This window comes from Marmota marmota, unplaced genomic scaffold (assembly GCF_001458135.2).
Source record: "Marmota marmota marmota unplaced genomic scaffold, marMar, whole genome shotgun sequence".
NCBI lineage: Eukaryota > Metazoa > Chordata > Mammalia > Rodentia > Sciuridae > Marmota > Marmota marmota.
Window position 1 is genome coordinate 13009255 of NW_026000142.1, and position 17705 is coordinate 13026959.

The following is a 17705-nucleotide window of genomic DNA, read 5'->3' on the forward strand; positions in this document are numbered from 1 at the left end:
CCTTGCTCTTGAAGATAATGCTACACTGATGTATGAGAAAGATATAAAACACACTAATAACAGTGAGGACAGGAGTCACAGTAGAGACTGTGACCAGCACTATCAGAGCAATCTATACAAACCCAGTGGGCTGTGCTTAGACAAAATTTAAAGGAACATAAAAATCTCTTTCTCCAGCAAGAAGGAGATGAATTTTAGACAGAACCACTGTCACATGCAAAATTCAATGAACATGAAAAATGGACATTTAGGTTACAGCAGGACATTCTTTAGGAACACTAATGAGTAAGTCTCAGAGAATAAAAGGCAAGTGTAATAAACACAGACTGTTTAAGAAAAGATAATAGTATCAACTTTTCTTAAAATAGGAAAACCTTCAGTTGAGTTTTAGAATAAAAAAAAATAAGGTTGAGGACCAGACCACAGTAATAAGAACAAAGAGTGTTCCAACCTAGAAGCAGAGTAAAAAAATGTATGGCAGAGGTAATGTTATCATGAGGCTAAAGATGCATAATTTCCCCAATCCTTCATTTGCTGGACTTGTGACAAAATTCAATATGTTAAAATTTTATTATTCTGAATGAATATTCAGTTTTATACTTAATTTTGCATTTATAATTTTGTAATTTTTTTTTCTTAGAGAACACCTTCAAATTGCATAAGTTTTGGGCTTACAAATTCTGGAGTCATCATCCTATAAGCCAAGTTCATGTTAGTATAAGAAAGGAATAGCTAGAAGTGGGTGTGTCAAAGTAATTGATCATTTTTGAGAGTTATGTATATATGAATATATATGTATACATATATAAAAATGTATATAAACCTCTCTTTCTCTCTCTCTCTACTTAATGGTAGAGTTAATTTCAGGTCTAGTTTTAGGGTATACATATGTAAGTGAATATATATGAATATATTCATGAATATATATTAAATATGTACATAGATACACACATGAATATATGTGTGCATTTATACATGAATATGATTTCTTTTAGGGGTAGCTTTAGAGCAATGGTTAGGCTTAGATAAGAATATAACACAAGGAGATTCTGGAAGATGGCAGAGTGTTTGAAATTGAGATTACCCAGGGATTATAGTTATCATTAAAGACAAATTAGCATGTAATATGGAATCGAGGATGGGAGGAGGTTGGAGGCAGAGGAAGAAGGTAAATCTTGTAAGAGTTCAAGCCATGAGCTCTATCCTTGAAGAAGAGGCTGTCTGTAAGTCAGTAGGATTTTTTTTTCCCCCAAGGGCTCATGACCTAATAGGAAGATTGCAGAGGAAACAGGTAGTAAGGCCAAGGTCAGAGGTGAAAATCCGGTCCTGGAACTAGGTCATAACCACGCTGGGCGTTACCAGGCAACGGAGGGCTGAAGCCTGCAGCTCCAAGTCTGCACACACCTGCATTTCTGATGGGGCTGGAGTATCTGGGAGCCAGTGGAGCCACAGGAGGAGGACAGTTAAAGAGCCCTAGGAACATCCTGATCTGACTAAGGACCTCAACAGCCATGAAGAAGCTTTTCAACTTCTGGAAGAGGAAGGATGAGTTTTCTAGCCGCTCCTCATGCCTGCCCACAGGCCAGGACTACACTCCCCGAACTAGGTACTTAAAGAAACTCCACAAAGCCGCTTCGGATGGGGATTTGGACAAATTGAAGGAGTACCTTCAGCTCAAGAAACATGACGTGAACATGCGGGACAAAGAGCACAGGTGGGCAAAACCGAAGAGCCTCAGGGAAGGGCCATAGTGTTGGGACGCTGGGACCACTGGGCCCTCCATCCCGAAATGAGACGTGCCTGGGCCGTTTTACTCTTGTCACTCTGGGTTTCCCTGGGCAGAGAAGTGGTCATGTGCAGGGGCCATGATTCTTATTTAATTTTTTGTGAATGCTTACCTGCATGTTTGAAGGTCTTTCTGCCCTCCCTGATTTCCTCCACAACTCCCTTGGTATTAATTCCTCAGTGCACTCCCTCTGTCCTTGCCCCATTTTGTTGTTTGGCTCTCTGGTATAGGTTGTCCTTAGCCATATAGTCTTTTACTAATGGAAGACTAGGAACAGTGAAGAGGCAACTACCTAGGACAGTATTTTTTAAGATTTTAAGACTTAGAAACATCAACAATTGACATACATTAAAAAGAAACTTGTTATCAAACTTTTTGGACAGAGGATGATTTTTGCTGGTTTTTGTTGTTGTTGTTGTTGTTGTTTTGGTTTGTTTTTGTTTTAAAGCTTTATGTTATGTGGTGCTGAGGATTGAACTCAGTGCCTCGCATGTATGAGGCAAGTGCTCCACCGCTGAGCTCTAGCCTCAGCCCCGGTTTTTGCCTTTTCTATGTTGCACAATCCTTAGCATTAATTTGCTTAGCTTTGAATTAATTTACTCAACAAATTTATGGGGCAAATATATGTAACCACTATGTAAACAAAGCAGAGTGTTAAATTCGGAGATAAAAGTGGTGAATAAGCATGTCATATTTTCAGTAACCACATTCATTTCCATGGAATTTAGCACAGAGGCTGTAATAGCCCAAAGGGCCCTTGACCCAATGCATTCAACTAAATACTGTCAGTGACACCATTGACCTTACTTTAGTTACAATGTTTCAAGAAATTTCCATTATCTCCAGACTCAAGGGCTGCTCTTTAGCTTGGTTTGATAAGTAGAAGGACTCCCAGGTAGGTGTATATACAAGCTTAGCCCTATAAGAAGTAATGTATAGCATCTGTCTTGTACTTCAGAGTGCAATGTTTCAAAACAGGAAGTTCAACTACTTGATCGATAAAAATGTAATCAGCCCCCATCGACAAATTTTATGATGGGCAGCAGAATTTATTTTAGTAAGAACATTTAATATTTGACCTACTCTCTTAATTGATCTTTAAGTGTACAATATATTATTTTCATTATCATGCAATGTTGTACAGCAGATCTCTAGAGTTTATCCTAGAGATAAAGTTTCATCCTGCTTTACTGAAATTTTTTGCCCTTTGATAACTCCACCTTTCTCTATATAAAATTATGTCAGTTGCAAAGAGGGCCTGTTTTTCTTCTTTTCTGATGGTGATGCCAGTCTTGAAAATCAGGATTGGGTCCCTGTTCCTTCCGTGTTGAAGATTAAACAAACAAGAAATGCCAAGGCAAGAGCAGAAAGTAATTTTACTTAAGTAACAGAACAGAGAGAGAAGAGGGGTAAAATTCCTTTGGAAAGAAGGAGTTCCAGAGCTGGTGCCTGAGGGAATGGGGGTGTCCTGCTGCTTTATAGATTTTAGGTTTCCTTTTTATTCATGCCTACATGACTAAAAGGCAGGAAGAGAGCCATCCAGGGGGATTGCTTATGTTGGAAAGTGTGACCCTTTCCCCAGAAAGGGAGAAGGAGGGCTGTTAGCAACAGATTGACAGGAAAGTGCTATCTACTCCATTTCCTTTGCCCTGGTCTCAATTGGATGCTTTTTATTTCATTTCTTGTCACTTTCCCCTGACTAGGACTTCCACTATTACATGAAATAGCATATTTGCCTAATTCCTGATCTTGGGGAAAACTTTGAGGGTTGTTGTTTTGTTTAGAAGAAGAGTTTTGCCATGTATAGTATTCTTGATTGGCAGTGTCTCTCTTTTTTTTTTTTTCCAACACTTTGAATACTGTTAAGTTGGGCTTTTATATATTAACCTAATACTAAAGAGGAAAAAATACTTCCAAATTCATTTAAATACTTCCAAATTCATTTATATGCCCTTATTATATTTAGGTAATTTCTCTCTTTTCCTAGTATGTTGTTGTTATCATAAAAGGACTTTCTCAAAAGCTCTTTCTGCATCTAATGAGAAAAATCATGATTTTTATTTTTATTCTGATAATGTGGTTGATCACATTAATTGACCCCCCCCCTTTTGTTTGTTGAACTATCCTTATATTTCAGGTGTAAATATCAGAATCCTTTTAATGCATTGCTGGATTTGGTTTGCTAGAATTTTGTTGAGGGTTTTAGCATCTATATTCATCAAGGATGTTGGCTCATAGTTTTCTTGTAGTTTCTTTGTCTAGCTTTAATATTAGGATAATGCTGGCCTTGGAAAATGAATTTGGAAATATTTCTTCCTCTTTAGTATTAGATAGATATTAATTCTTCTTTAAATATTTGGTATGATTCACCAATGAGGGCTATGGCTTTTGGTTTATCTTTGTTGGGAAGTTTTGGGATTACTGTTTCAGTATCCATACTAGTTATATAGTTCTGTACAGAATTTTAACTTCTTAATGATTTGGTGTTGGTAGGTTGAATGTTGTTAGGAATTTATTCATTTCTTCGTAGTTACCCCTTTGTGGGTATATAATTGCTCATAGTAGTCTCTCATGGTCATTTTTATATTTTTCATATCAGTTGTAGTTGTAATGACTCTTCTTTCATTTCTGATTTTTTAAATTTTTTTTTATTATCTCCTTTTTTCAGGTCTAAGATTTTGTCAGTTTTGTTAATGGAAGACCCTTAACTTCACTGATTTTTTATATTAGTTTCTTATTTTCTTCTTATTTATTTCCTATAAACTGTTATTTATTTCCTTCTAGTAACTTTAGGCTTATTTTGTTCTTTTTTTTAGTTTTTTTTTTTTTAAGTGTAAAGTTAGGTTATTATTTGAGATCCTTTAGATTTAGATTTCTGGTTACATATGTTCTGTGAGTTAAGTAACAATATAAACTAAAGTCTTACACTGGATAAATATATATTGATAAAAGTTGAGGATTTTTAGCAAATGGAATAATATTGATTTAAAAGTATTTCTCAGATATCTATGAATGCCTTCTGCATTCAGCTGTTTTTAAAAACATGTAATTTTTTTTTACTATTTTTAGTTGTAGATGGACACAATACCTTCATTATTTTCTTTTTTAAATTTATTTATGTGGTGCTGTGGATCAAACCCAGTGCCTCTCATGCATGCTAGCCAAGCACTCTACCACTGAGCCACAACCCCAGCCCACATTTTTGTTTTTGATATTGGGTGGAAAACACTCAGCCTCAAAGCATATACATATACATTATATACATAAACAGTTGGAAAAGAGGCCACAAGAACGTTACATGCGGCGTACTCCACTTGTGCACTCTGAAATTTAAGGATAGTTAAACCTAAAAATTTAAATGAAATGAATGCAAATGTGAAACCCATATGTTATTAAAACATTTTGTCTTTTAAACCAGGATGACTCCTTTGAAAACCTGCCAAATATTCTAAGTAAAAACTCTTTACAAGATTGTCTTGAAGATTTTAATGATATTACAAACACTGTAGTCTTCCATATTTGCTCAAAACAGATTAATTCTTGTTTCCAGAGTTTGCGTAAAAGACCACAAAATATATTACTCAGTACTTCTTTAGAAAGCTGGATACTTCATGGCTATTTTATTTGATTGAATTTGTGGCTAATTCCCTAAGTTCGTTGGAGCACATCAAGGATTTAATTGTGAAAGTAGGTTTTAGACTTCAACTAGAAGAGTAAAATTATCCATGGGGGTGCAACATCAACTTTTAGAAGATGCATACGTTCCTGTCACTGATGTGATCAATTAGTTGCTGGGCTACCTCAGTCACTGGGGGTAGAGACGTGGAATCAGCACACCGACTCTGGGAGCTGGTGAGAGAACTGGCAAGAGACAAACCTCAAGTTATCATCCAGTAGCTCAGTTTATTTTTGGAATGCACACAACTGTTATAGTATTGGAGTGGGGCATGCCCGTCAATCATACATAAGCAAGACAATATCCATAAGCCAATCATCTTCTACTTAATGTAACTGCACTGTGAGGAAACTCTAAATAATGCTGTCATGGTGGAAAGCAATCTGGAAGGGTCTTTGTCCCTAAGGGAGGAGGCTTACTGAGTCAGGGATTTCATGCCCTGAAGCCCCCGACTCTCGGTTTCCTGGCCCACTAGTTTGGCAATGCTAACCACAGGTGTTGAGTATATGGTTTCACCCCATCCTGCAGGCCCTCCTGTCAGGCTTGAAGGAACGTGAATATTTCAAGCACTTCTGAGCTGCTCATAGCTGCTAGCTGTGACTGAAAGTTACTACAACAAGAAGACATATTGGAGATTAGCCAAATACTCTTTTCATTCTCCTTAGAGATAGCAGTATAGCATTATTTTGTTGTTGTTCTTCTTGTTGTTGTTTTGTGTTTAATAAATTAAAAATCAGAGTTTATACAGAAGTAGATCTAATGATAGATAGAAATCACCAAAGTTCCTTGGGACTAAATTCTTAATATATATGTAATTGCTATTACAAGAAGAAGTCTTAGATATGATGAAAGCTGTTTAGCCCTGTATATTTGGAGGAAGACTCTAAAAGCTTACAATTACTTATGGAAGTTCATCCTACTTATGGAAGTTCATCCTTCATCCAAATCATAAATATTGACACCAACTAAAAACAAAACAAAAACAAACAAACAAGAAATCAACCAGTGCTTTCTTGTATCAGGATTGTTGAGAAACCAAATTAGTCACCAGAAATTTGCTTAGTAAGGATGAAATCACAGCGAAGAAAGGTAGGTCGTTTTGAGAGATATTTCATCTAGACGTAATGTCTGAAAAATCATTTTTTGATTTACAACAAAGCATTCCTTTCTTATAGCTAGGAAGTTTGTGTTCCTTAAACTTAAGATTGTCTTTTCCATGAAGGATGTTGATTATTTATGAATAAACTCTGGTTCCATTCTGCCATTCAAACTGATTCCTCTTCTTCCTGTAAAGTCTTTTTTATCTAAAGAATAATGGATTAGAGTTCTGCTTTTTATATTTTCGAAATGTTATAATCTTTCCTTTTGTTCAACTATACTGGACTGGAATATAGCATTCCAAAACTGTTGAAAGTTATTTTCATACTTTCTTAGTTTACTCGCATATGTGGTAAGTTATGTCATTGTATACTGGTTTTGTTAGTTTAGGTTTTTAAAAATTATCTTATTTTTAAGTCTTTGAGAGGCACCTTTTTGCTACTCCTTTGTGTCAATAACAGGTCAGTTTAGACACCTATGAAGTACTTCTGAGAAATTAAAGTAAAGCAAAAAAAATGACATAAAAATGTCATTTTGGGACCATGGGCCATATATATACTCTTTATTATGAAATTTTATAAATACAAAGATAAAATAATAAATAAATAATAAACCTTAATAAATAAATAAATAATAGATTAGTAAGGGCCAGTCTGGGCTAAAACTTGCCGAATTCAAATGGGTATAATTTTTATTCTTCATAATTCACAGATATGTGCTTGGTTTCTGGTAGATTATTTATAGTAGGGTTCTTTGAGAAATAGAAATTAGTATAATTATTTAAAATTAGGTTTACATCTAAAGTTTAGAGAGTCCTTCAGCTTTTACTGTATTTTTTTTTTAGATGCAGATGCCAACTTTAATATCTGAACAAAGAGAGAGAAACATACAATTATTAGGGGTAGCTTGCCATTGAATAAATAGTCAATGTCTCTTCTCTCTGTTATCTATTAGTTATATTTGAGGGTTTTGAGATCATTTCTAAATTTTATAGTGATATCCAATCTTATCATATTTCTAAGGTCCATATACTATTTTGGCATTTGAAAGAAACCTATTCTAAACTCAGTAGGGTTCAGTTTACCCTTCAGTGAACATATTAAATATTTGCTCTTCAAAGCATTTTCACGTAATTTTAAATCCAGTAAAAAGCAATTATAATTAATGTAAATTTTGTATAAATATAAATAAGCACATGAAGCAAATATTCTAACATAAATTTAGCTTTTGGGGGGGTATAATGAGAAACTTTACCAATGAGACTTATATTTAAATTCATGTTTCATTATATTGATATAGAACACCTTTGCATCTGGCCTGTACTAGTGGATATACACATAACAGCTCCCTCTTAACTAAGAAAAAATGCGAAATAAATGTTCAAGATGATGAAAACAAATCTATACTGATTAAGGTATTTTCTAATTTTTTTCCTTTTCAGTTGTAATATATTTGAGTTCTTTCAGTTAACTATTATTGATTTTCATGCTTTAAAACATAGTATTAAACATTAATTTAATATATCATATCCTGAGTAGTAAATTGATTACTCATCTATTCTTGTTGTATTGATAGGCGGTTCAATTTCAAAAGGAGAATTGTGCTACTATTCTTCTAAGCCATGGTGCAGACCCAAATCTGGTGGATTTTCATTATAATACTGCTCTTCATTATGCTGTGTGTGGTCAAAATATCTCATTAGTCAGAAAACTACTTGAACACAAAGCGAATCTGGAAGCTAAAAATAAGGTAGTTTTCTATTAAAGAAAAAACTTGCATTTTAAAAAGCAACTAAAGAGAACATTCATTTTAGATAATTCATTTAATAGTGATGCATGTTTTATAGAGAATGAATTTTCCAAACTGAAACTGGGGAGAAGGAGAGATTATTAAAAATTGATAACATTTTTTCCTTTTTTAAAGTCTCCATTTAATTGCCGACTGAAACTCTGACCAACAAAGTAATATCATATTTAACCATAATTGTTCAAAGGTCCATATCAAATGAGAACTATCTGATTACCATATAAATGAGTGTTGATAAAATCTGAAACCCCATTTTTTCTATTTTATTCATATACTTGTGAATAACAGGTGTTACTACACTAAAAGTAATCTAACTCACCTTTGAACTATTTTGAATAACTGATGAATATTTTTTCAAAAAGCCTCTTAGCACTTGAGTTTGCTGATATTTTGTCTGATAGCCCCAAATTAATGCCAGTCTAGAAGTGAAGCTCTAAAGAAATCCAATTATTACATTATGAAATGTGAATTAAATGATAGGTACTCATCACTTAATTACTCCAGGCTGTTCTTACCCACAATTTAAATCAAGCCTAAAATAGAAATTCAGTTTTTAAATGGCTCAACTCTAAGTTGCTCTCTTGATCTTTGAAATCATATTTTGTTCTGTATCAAAATATTTTGAGATTTGAAGTGTATATTCAGAAGTTTCTTATAAGCACTCACTTTTTAATAGAATGAAATCTAAAAGGCACTTGATTCTTACACAATGTTCTAAATAATAACTTTGAAATAATTTTTATAGGATGGATATACCCCACTTCTACTTGCCATTGTTGAAAATAATGAAAATATGGTAAAATTTCTTCTGAAGAAAGGAGCAGATGTGAATGCTTCAGATAAGAATCAAAGGTATAATTACTAAAGCTAAATAATATTGCATATAACTGCAGCTACTTAAGAGAATTATACACACGCACACACACATATTTGGTATTGGGAAAAGATAGATGAGATTATACGACATGATTTTCTGCAAAATACTTAAGATTCTCAGAATCAGTTTTTTTTAATCAATAAAATTCAACAGTTGGACCAGATTGGTAGATTGTTATTACTGATTAATAATATTGGAGATTTATATAGAAGATCAAATGTTGTGTTTTAAAGGGGATAGTAGACCCAGGGTCACAGACATACTCTTTTCTGTGGAATTTTGAGACATCTTGAAAACACTAGCCTTCCAGGGAGCTGACACTTGAAGTCCATGCAGCTGGCTGTTTCTTAGGGATTCTTATCTTTTAGACTCCTTAATCTGTGATAGACAAACCTTTTTGACGGATCTGCCCTACTTTTTACATTGTTGCCTTGGATTTTCCTAATGGAAATCCTGCATTAGGATGATAAACTCAGAAGACTAAATTTGTTTATCTCTTACTCTAGAACAGCCCTTATGATTGCTCTCAGTGAGGAACCAACAAGTTTAGTAAGTCTTCTTCTTCAGCAAGATGTTGACCTCTCTTGCCAAGATATTTATGGATTCACAGCTGAGGAGTATGCTTCCTTTAATGGTTTTACTACGTAAGTGGTATTTATGTATTTTCATGTGATGTTTGATCTTAAGGAACAAAGAATGAACCCCAAAGATCAAAGTAGGAATAGGCTCAGCAGCAAGGGTAACCACATACAAACTCTGACCTATGAATCCAGAGATCCTTGATTTCCTACATTTGAAGGTTCCAGTTCATATAAGAAAGACAGGTGAGTTGAGTCAAAATTGAGCTCCCAGTGGCATGGGAATTGGCTAAGGACAAAGATTCTCACACCAGTAACATAAGCCATTAATAAAACATATGGGTAATTGAGTTAGACAAAAGATGATTAGTTCACACAATGTATTTTCATTGTTTTTATACCTTACAAATGTAAAGATTTTAAATATGTTTTGAATATTATTAATATTTTATTAACTAACTTCAGTTTGATAAATTTCCAGAATTCTTAAGTATGTTCTCATTACATACTTACCAAAACATTTTCCTGTATGAACATGCATTTCTAATTTTTAAATCAATGAAAAAATAAGATATAATGGACAGAATTTAATGAAGTCAAGCAATGTACAGAATATTTTTTATAATTTTATTTTAAAGACAATGTTAAATTATGCATAGTTTTTCCCCTTGTTTATTTTTTCTAGTTTACTGCTTTGTTCTTTCACTTACTTTATTTATATTTTAGAAATATCTCTTAATCTATTAGTTCCACATAAAAAGTGTGCATATTCAAAGGTTTATTTATTTTTTTAAAGAGAGAGAGAGACAGAGAATTTTTTAATATTTATTTTTTTAATTTTGGTGGACACAACATCTTTATTTTTATGTGGTGCTGAGGAGCAAACCCAGCGCCACACGCATGATGCCAGGCGAGTGCGCTACCACTTGAGCCACATCCCCAGCCCCAAAAGATTTATTTTTAAAGTCTTAATTAATTTAATTTAAGACACTAAAAAACTCATATTTTATTAACTATATGAACCCTAATTGAATATAGTATTTTTTCTTTGTAATATTGGACATGAATATCTTGTTTTACCTAGGTTTTTTATACACACATGCATACACACACATTTAAATGAAAATAAAAAGATAAATTATTGGTGAATATGCATATTTTAAAAAGATTCTTCACTTTGTAAAAGAGATCTCTAACTGATCCTTTTAAATATGGACATTCCCCAACACATAAAAAGGTGTTTTAGTATGTGAAACTAGGTGACACATGTGACTTTTTAGTAATGTATCTATTAGTCAAAAATAAATACTTTACTTACATGTACAAGTTTTATGAAACCTTATTGTTTTTTTTATATGGAGGGCTCACAATTTTTCATTTCCTTCAATGTCTTTTTTAAGTTGTTCCATTATTAATTTAAGAATAAATTGAAGCATGTTTACTAGGAAATTTTTAGTCTGTCAATGTTGTTTTCATATTTCCAGTGTTGAAATTCTGAGAAATATATATATACTTCTTTGAAGAAGTAAAAGGGAAGAGAGGTAACTAATAATGACTAAGGATTAACTTTAGGATGTGGGTACCCTTAGCATTTAATAAAAGCTGCAAATAACTTTTCTAAGGTACAGTCTAATTCCCCCTGTCCTTTTTTTTCTCTGTTTTTCTCATTTTAACTAAGTTTTCCACAGTTGTGATTTTATTGCTTGAGTAGCTTGTTGCCTATCTAGCATACTTAAACACATGGCCTCCACTTTTTAGCATCATTTGTTAGCACTTCTCCCTGGTTTATAGGTTCTATGGCTTAGTAAGAGTGGAAGCCTAGACAGTCTTTCTCATGTAGTTTTAAAAAATAAATGAAACTGTCTTAGATGCGAGAATAATATTTATTTTAAAGTTAGATTGAACTCATATACCTCTTCTTTCCTGGCACTGAAATTCTGAAACTGTAAGCCTATTATTAAATGACTAAAATGAACATTTTGGGGAGTGGAGGAAAAGTATTCTTTACTGGATGTGTTTAGTCCCTGACCAAGTTAATTTGTTAAACCTAAATCATCACTTTGTTAACAATCTACTGAATTATGCATCCTCGAAATTAATGTTAAAACACTAACCCCAGTACCTCAGGCTGTGACTTTTTTGGACATGGGCCTTTGAAGAGGTGATCAATTTAAGGCTAGTAGGCTGGACCCTAATCCAATCTGATTTGTGTCTTAAGAAGAGGAGATAAGGACAGAGGGACAACTTATGTGAGGAGAAGCAAGATGACAGGCATCTACATTTAGTAAAAGTTGCAAATGAGAGGCCTGGGACAGATCATACCCTTATGTCCCTCAAAGGAAACAGCACCACCAGCACCTTAATTATGAATGTCCAGGCTAGAGAACTGTGAAAAAATAAATTCCTGTTTAAGCCACCCATCCAGACTGGTGTTTTGTTGTGACAGCCCTAGCAAATGAATGCATCAAGTATAACATGAAATCATTTTTTTCTACTTTGTTAGTGGCTCTTAAAAATTATATTCGTGATAGCAGAAAGAGAAGAAATGTAAGAGAATGAGAGTGCATGGGAAAAAATAGTGTCTGTCAATAGGGTAGGCTTGCAAGGAAGCTTGAGGGAATATGTGATAGACTAGGATAAAATTTTGACTTGATGATGATATGAGTTGAATTGAAATTTACGACTGTTGGAATTTTGGCATGTTTTCTCTTTGTGACTAGATATCATCAATTAACTGCTAATTATGAAAAGTAGAAGACAGTTGAACAAACACTCTGAAGATACAACAATGGTCACTACTTGTGGTTCAAGAGAGCTAAAGGAAGGTAAGCTAGTATTTGAGCAAGTAGTTTTTGTTGTTGTTGCTGTCTTTTGATTTTAGGAAGAGAAATAGCTTTCCTAATTAATATTTTTAAATTCAAAAATTAAATTTTTCTCTATTTTGAAATTGCTCTTAAGAACATTTGTGATTAGAAATATTCTAACACTGTATTGACTGAAAATGTAATATAAAGATGTGACTGATTAAGATCCTTTTAAATCCATAGTCTCTTGACTAGTTATAAAAATACCCAAATTTTGCATGAGACATTTCAGATAAATATATTCAATAATATTTAATATAATATGTACCAATTCTTTATGTAAACTTTACAGTTAAGTAACATTATTTGTGCCAGGAGTGGTAGAGCACATCTATAATCTCAGCAATTTCTGAGGCTAAGGCAGGACAATTGCAAATTTGAGGCCAGCCTCAGCAACTTAGTGAGACCCACCCCTCCCATAGTGAGTCCTTGTCTCAAAATAAAAAATAAAAAATGCTGGGGATGTAGCTCAGTGGTAAAGCTATCCTGGGGTTCAATCCCAGGACCACTGACCGACCAACCAACCAACCAACCAACAACACTGTGAAGAATTCAGTTTACCTGCATCTACTAAATTAATTTTTGGTGTTCATTTTCAAAAAATACCCATAACTATTTAAAATGTAGCTTTTAAAAACATTGGTATATGCTGACTTTTTTTGTTGAATGAACAACAATTCTTGCAACTATTTTCTGCATTCCCAGCAACCATAATCCTACCCTAATCTTCACCCACAGCATGAAAAAAAAGACCATGGAAGGAGCATGGTGGCAGTAAATCATACAAATGTTACAATTATTCACACTCTCTATTTCCTCAGATCTATAAAGATAATGCTTACAACAGTTGGCTCTGTTGACTCCAGGTGAGTAAACTTAAGAATTTCCTTGAATTCCTCTTTGCACATACTCTTATTTTTCCTTACTTATATGTCTTTAAAAAAATCACGCATCTATAAGAGATAAAGAGTTTCTGTGATAGACACTTCATTTCCTAAGTGAACAAAAGCAGTAGAAACTATATAAAAAATACTCCTATATTTGAGTTGTCTCTGGCAGGTGAACATTTAAAACTACCCCCAATCATTTCTTCTTAGCAATATGTATTTCCAGTTTTCAACAAATGGTTAATCTTTATATATTTTGAAGCATAATAGAAATATTGGGTAAAGAAAATTCCCAATAAGCCTTGCAAAAGGTGATAAACTTAAAATTTGTATTTCTGTCAGATTGAAAAGGGGGCAACTTAATCATTTCTTAAAATGACTAAATTAGGAGTATTATTGCTAAATTATAATTGTGTTGTAGCTGAAGCATAGGATTTAAGAAATAAGTTTGGAGTGAAACTATTTGGATATAAATGAAGTCATTATCATTATCATTTGTTTTTTCTAGGTGTATAATTTCGTTTTCACAAATTTTTTATTTCTTCCTTAAATTAGAATGATCTGTTTTATAAGAGCAGTTAAGTAAACTGTCATAGCTACTCATTTGAAGAGAAGTTTGTTAAATGGAAAACAATTTCTTTAACCTTCCTAGACATGAAGACATTTCTAGAGACAAACTTCTACATTGTGAACCTTCAGTTGAAAAGATTCAATTCATATTCTGAATATAGATGGGGAAGAATTTGTAGTCAAAATGTTAAATAGAATAATCATAAGTGTAAGCTGTGTTAGGCATGTATTAAAATATTGAAGTAAAATAAAAATTCTAACATGTCAGCTACAGAGTAAAGGAAAAATCACGTGCAATACTTTGTAAATGGGAATTGAATTTTATTTATAACTACTGTCATTGATAAATCTTTTTTGATTTTTTAGAAATATTACAGTAATACATATTTAGAAAACTTAGGTATGACAGAAAAAAAAAAAAAGAAAAAAGAAAATACATCACCCATAGTCTTTTCACCCAAACAATCATGTGTTAAACTTTTTGGAATGTTTTGATAATCATCTGCCTTCTTTCTTTCCCCCTGAAGAGAATTTACAATTTTACATTTTTCTCTTTAAAAACCACAATAAGTTTTGTGCAATTTTCACTGTGCTCCTTGCTATACCTTAAACATACTAAGCATGGCCTGGCTTCAGGACTGTTCCCCTGGAAGACTCTTCCTTTAGTTGTCACTTAGGAAAGCTTCCTCTTCTCACACAGAACCTCAGTGGCTGCTCTGTCCTGCTGTAACTTAATCGAGTTGCTTTTCATTGCTCTCTCCTTTTTACTTTTTAGAATTAACACTCTGATAGCTTGAATTTTTTGTTTCCTGCCACTTTAAAAATCTCTGGTGTATAGTAGTTATTCAGTCTTCTAAGTGCATAATAATAATTAAAAAGTCAGACACTTTCCAAGAGCTTTACATATCCTAACTTCACACAGTCTTGAGAAGGTAGAAATATTTGTATCCTCATTTTAAGATAAGGACATTGATGTGCAACATAGTTAATGACTTGCTAAAGGTTTATGCTAGTAAGTTGAAAGCTGGATAGAAACCCATATACTTGGATTTAAACTTAGCCAGTCTGATACTAGAATTTGTGTCATTAACCAATATACCACCTCAAATCTCTCTCAGGAATGGATGAATATGTCATCCTTATAAACTCCATGTTTAATGGCTCAGAATGAAAATTTTAGTAATATTTGCAACTTATTTGAACTATTCATTTATTTAAATATATTTGTTGAATTCCTTCCTTCTAGTCCTAGGTGATACTGGAAGAAGTAAAGTGGAGGAAACCTCCTGAAAGTTCCTGACATCACAGCAATAAATATTTAATTTACATTATGATTTTTGTCTGTGTTTCTTTTCTTTTTTTTAAATCAGGTATATGTGACAGCAGAATGCATTTTGATTCATTATACACAAATGCAGGCCAACTTTTTATTTCTCTGATTGTACATGATGTAGCATCACACCATATGTGCAGTCATACATGTACCTAGAGTAATAATGTCCATCACAATCCACCATCTTTCCTGCCCCCATGCCTCCTTCCATACCCCCTTTGCCCAATCAAAGTTCCACCATTTTCCCATGCCTCCCCATAATGGATTAGCATCCACTTCACATGATATTCTCCAACTCCATCCATTTACCTGCAAATGCCATAATTTTATTCTCTTTATTACACTGAGTAATAGTCCATTGTGTGTATATAGCAAAGTTCTTTATCCATTCATCTATTGCAGGGCATCTAGGTTGATTCCACAGTTTAGCTATTGTGAATTGAGCTGCTACAAACATTGATGTGGCTGCAACTCTGTAGTGTGCTGTTTTTAGGTTCTTTGGGTATTAACTGAGGAGTGGGATACCTGAGTCAAATGGTGGTTCCATTCCCAGTTTTCCAAGGAATCTCCATACTGCTTTCCTGAGTGGTTGCATCAGTTTGCAGTCCCACCAGCAATGTTATGAGTGTGCCTTTCCCCCCACATCCTTGCCAATACTTATTGTTGTTTATATTTTTGATAACTACAATTCTAACTGGAGTGAGATGAAATCTTAGAGTAGTTTTGATTTGCATTTCTCTAATTACTAGAGATGTTGAACATTTTTTTTTATACTGTGTTTCTTATTGGGAAAAGTTTGCCTCCCCCTCCCCCAGGATACATTTGGTAATGTCTGGAGAGATTTTTGTTTGTCAAGACTGGGGAGAAATATTGCTAAACACCTTACAATATATAGGACAGCCCCCCATGATGAGTAATTGGCCCAAAGTGCCATAGTACAGAGACTGAGAACTCTGATTTGGATTCCATATTATATTCTGGGGAGCCAAGATGAAAAAGATTTCCTATATTTTCTGTCCTCAATGAGTTTGCAAATGGTTAGTCTGCTCCAGGTTTTTCAACTATGTAAGTGAATTTTACCTCTGCCAAAAGTGGATAAGAAGGAGTGGTAAACTACCTAGTGTAGGTTAGGAAGGGTGGGGGATAATTTCAAATAAAAAGGAAAAAAAATTTAACCTAGCCTGAGAGAAGAGTTTCTTTGAGTCTTCCAATCATAACTTGCTCAAATATAACAAAATTTTATAATAGAGACATCAGTACAACACTGAAGAATCAGAGGGAGATATGATTTATGGGCTCACCTTCAGGTTAATATTGGTGAGGTAGAGGAGATTTGAAGAAGGCTGTGAAGACTGGATGCAGTTTTGACATAGGACATCTAATAAAACAATTAGATGGGACAGAAAAAGAATCTTGTGTATTATTTAGTTTGTGTTGACTATCCATTTGGGGAAACTATGTACTCCATTTGTTATAGTGCAGGTATAGTGCAGATACTTGACTTGAGTTTAAATTGTTAGCTTTGTTTCTCCATTATTGTAATACCTCTGTACACAGTTCTTTGTAAATTATCTCAAGTATTTACATTGAATATTGTCAAAAGGTAAATTACTTTTTAGTGTGAATGGCAATATCTAAAATAAAGCATATTTACTTTTCCTTCAGAAGTTTAATAATAGAAAATAACTAATACATATCCAACTTCACATGAATATTCATATTTCCTTTTAACAGCCGTGTAAATAGATTGCTTTTCCCACTCATGTGGACAGCTTGAAGAAATGTACTTTTACATAATTGAAGTCCTCAAACTTTAACTCCCCCTCTTCTCTTAGCCAACTAGAATTATAAATTTGTGCAGATTTAGAACACTTTTGTAGAGGGAGCAGATGGGGTTGGTTAAACCACGTGCCGTGACACAGGTCTGTCAAAGGAAGAAAGGGCAATCTTTTTTTCTCATTTTCAAAGGCATTCTATGAACATGGTGGCGACCCTGTCCAGCTCCATCACACAAATGTACAGAAAATTTTTCTCTTTTTGGTATCTCACTGAAGCCTGCATAGGCTGACACCAGCTTATCTCTGGGTAAGTTTCTACACTGCTCTCTTTTTTGGAGGGTGGAGGGGTACCAGGGATTAAACTCAGGGCACTCAAAACACTGAGCCGTATCCCTAACCCTTTTTTGTATTTGATTTACAGACAGGGTCTCACTGAGTTGCTTAGTATCTCG

The 17705-nt window shown here is 33.8% G+C and overlaps 1 protein-coding gene across 1 annotated transcript; it reads left to right on the forward strand.

The window, feature by feature from the left end:
- Window positions 1–1462: 1462 nt before the first annotated feature.
- On the forward strand, window positions 1463–12555 carry Ankrd7 (ankyrin repeat domain 7). The gene is given in 7 exon segments (XM_048785921.1): window positions 1463–1714; window positions 7860–7974; window positions 8136–8309; window positions 9112–9218; window positions 9750–9840; window positions 9842–9887; window positions 12542–12555. Coding segments are annotated over 7 exon segments (750 nt in total). The 5' UTR covers window positions 1463–1511.
- The last annotated feature ends 5150 nt before the right edge of the window (window positions 12556–17705 follow it).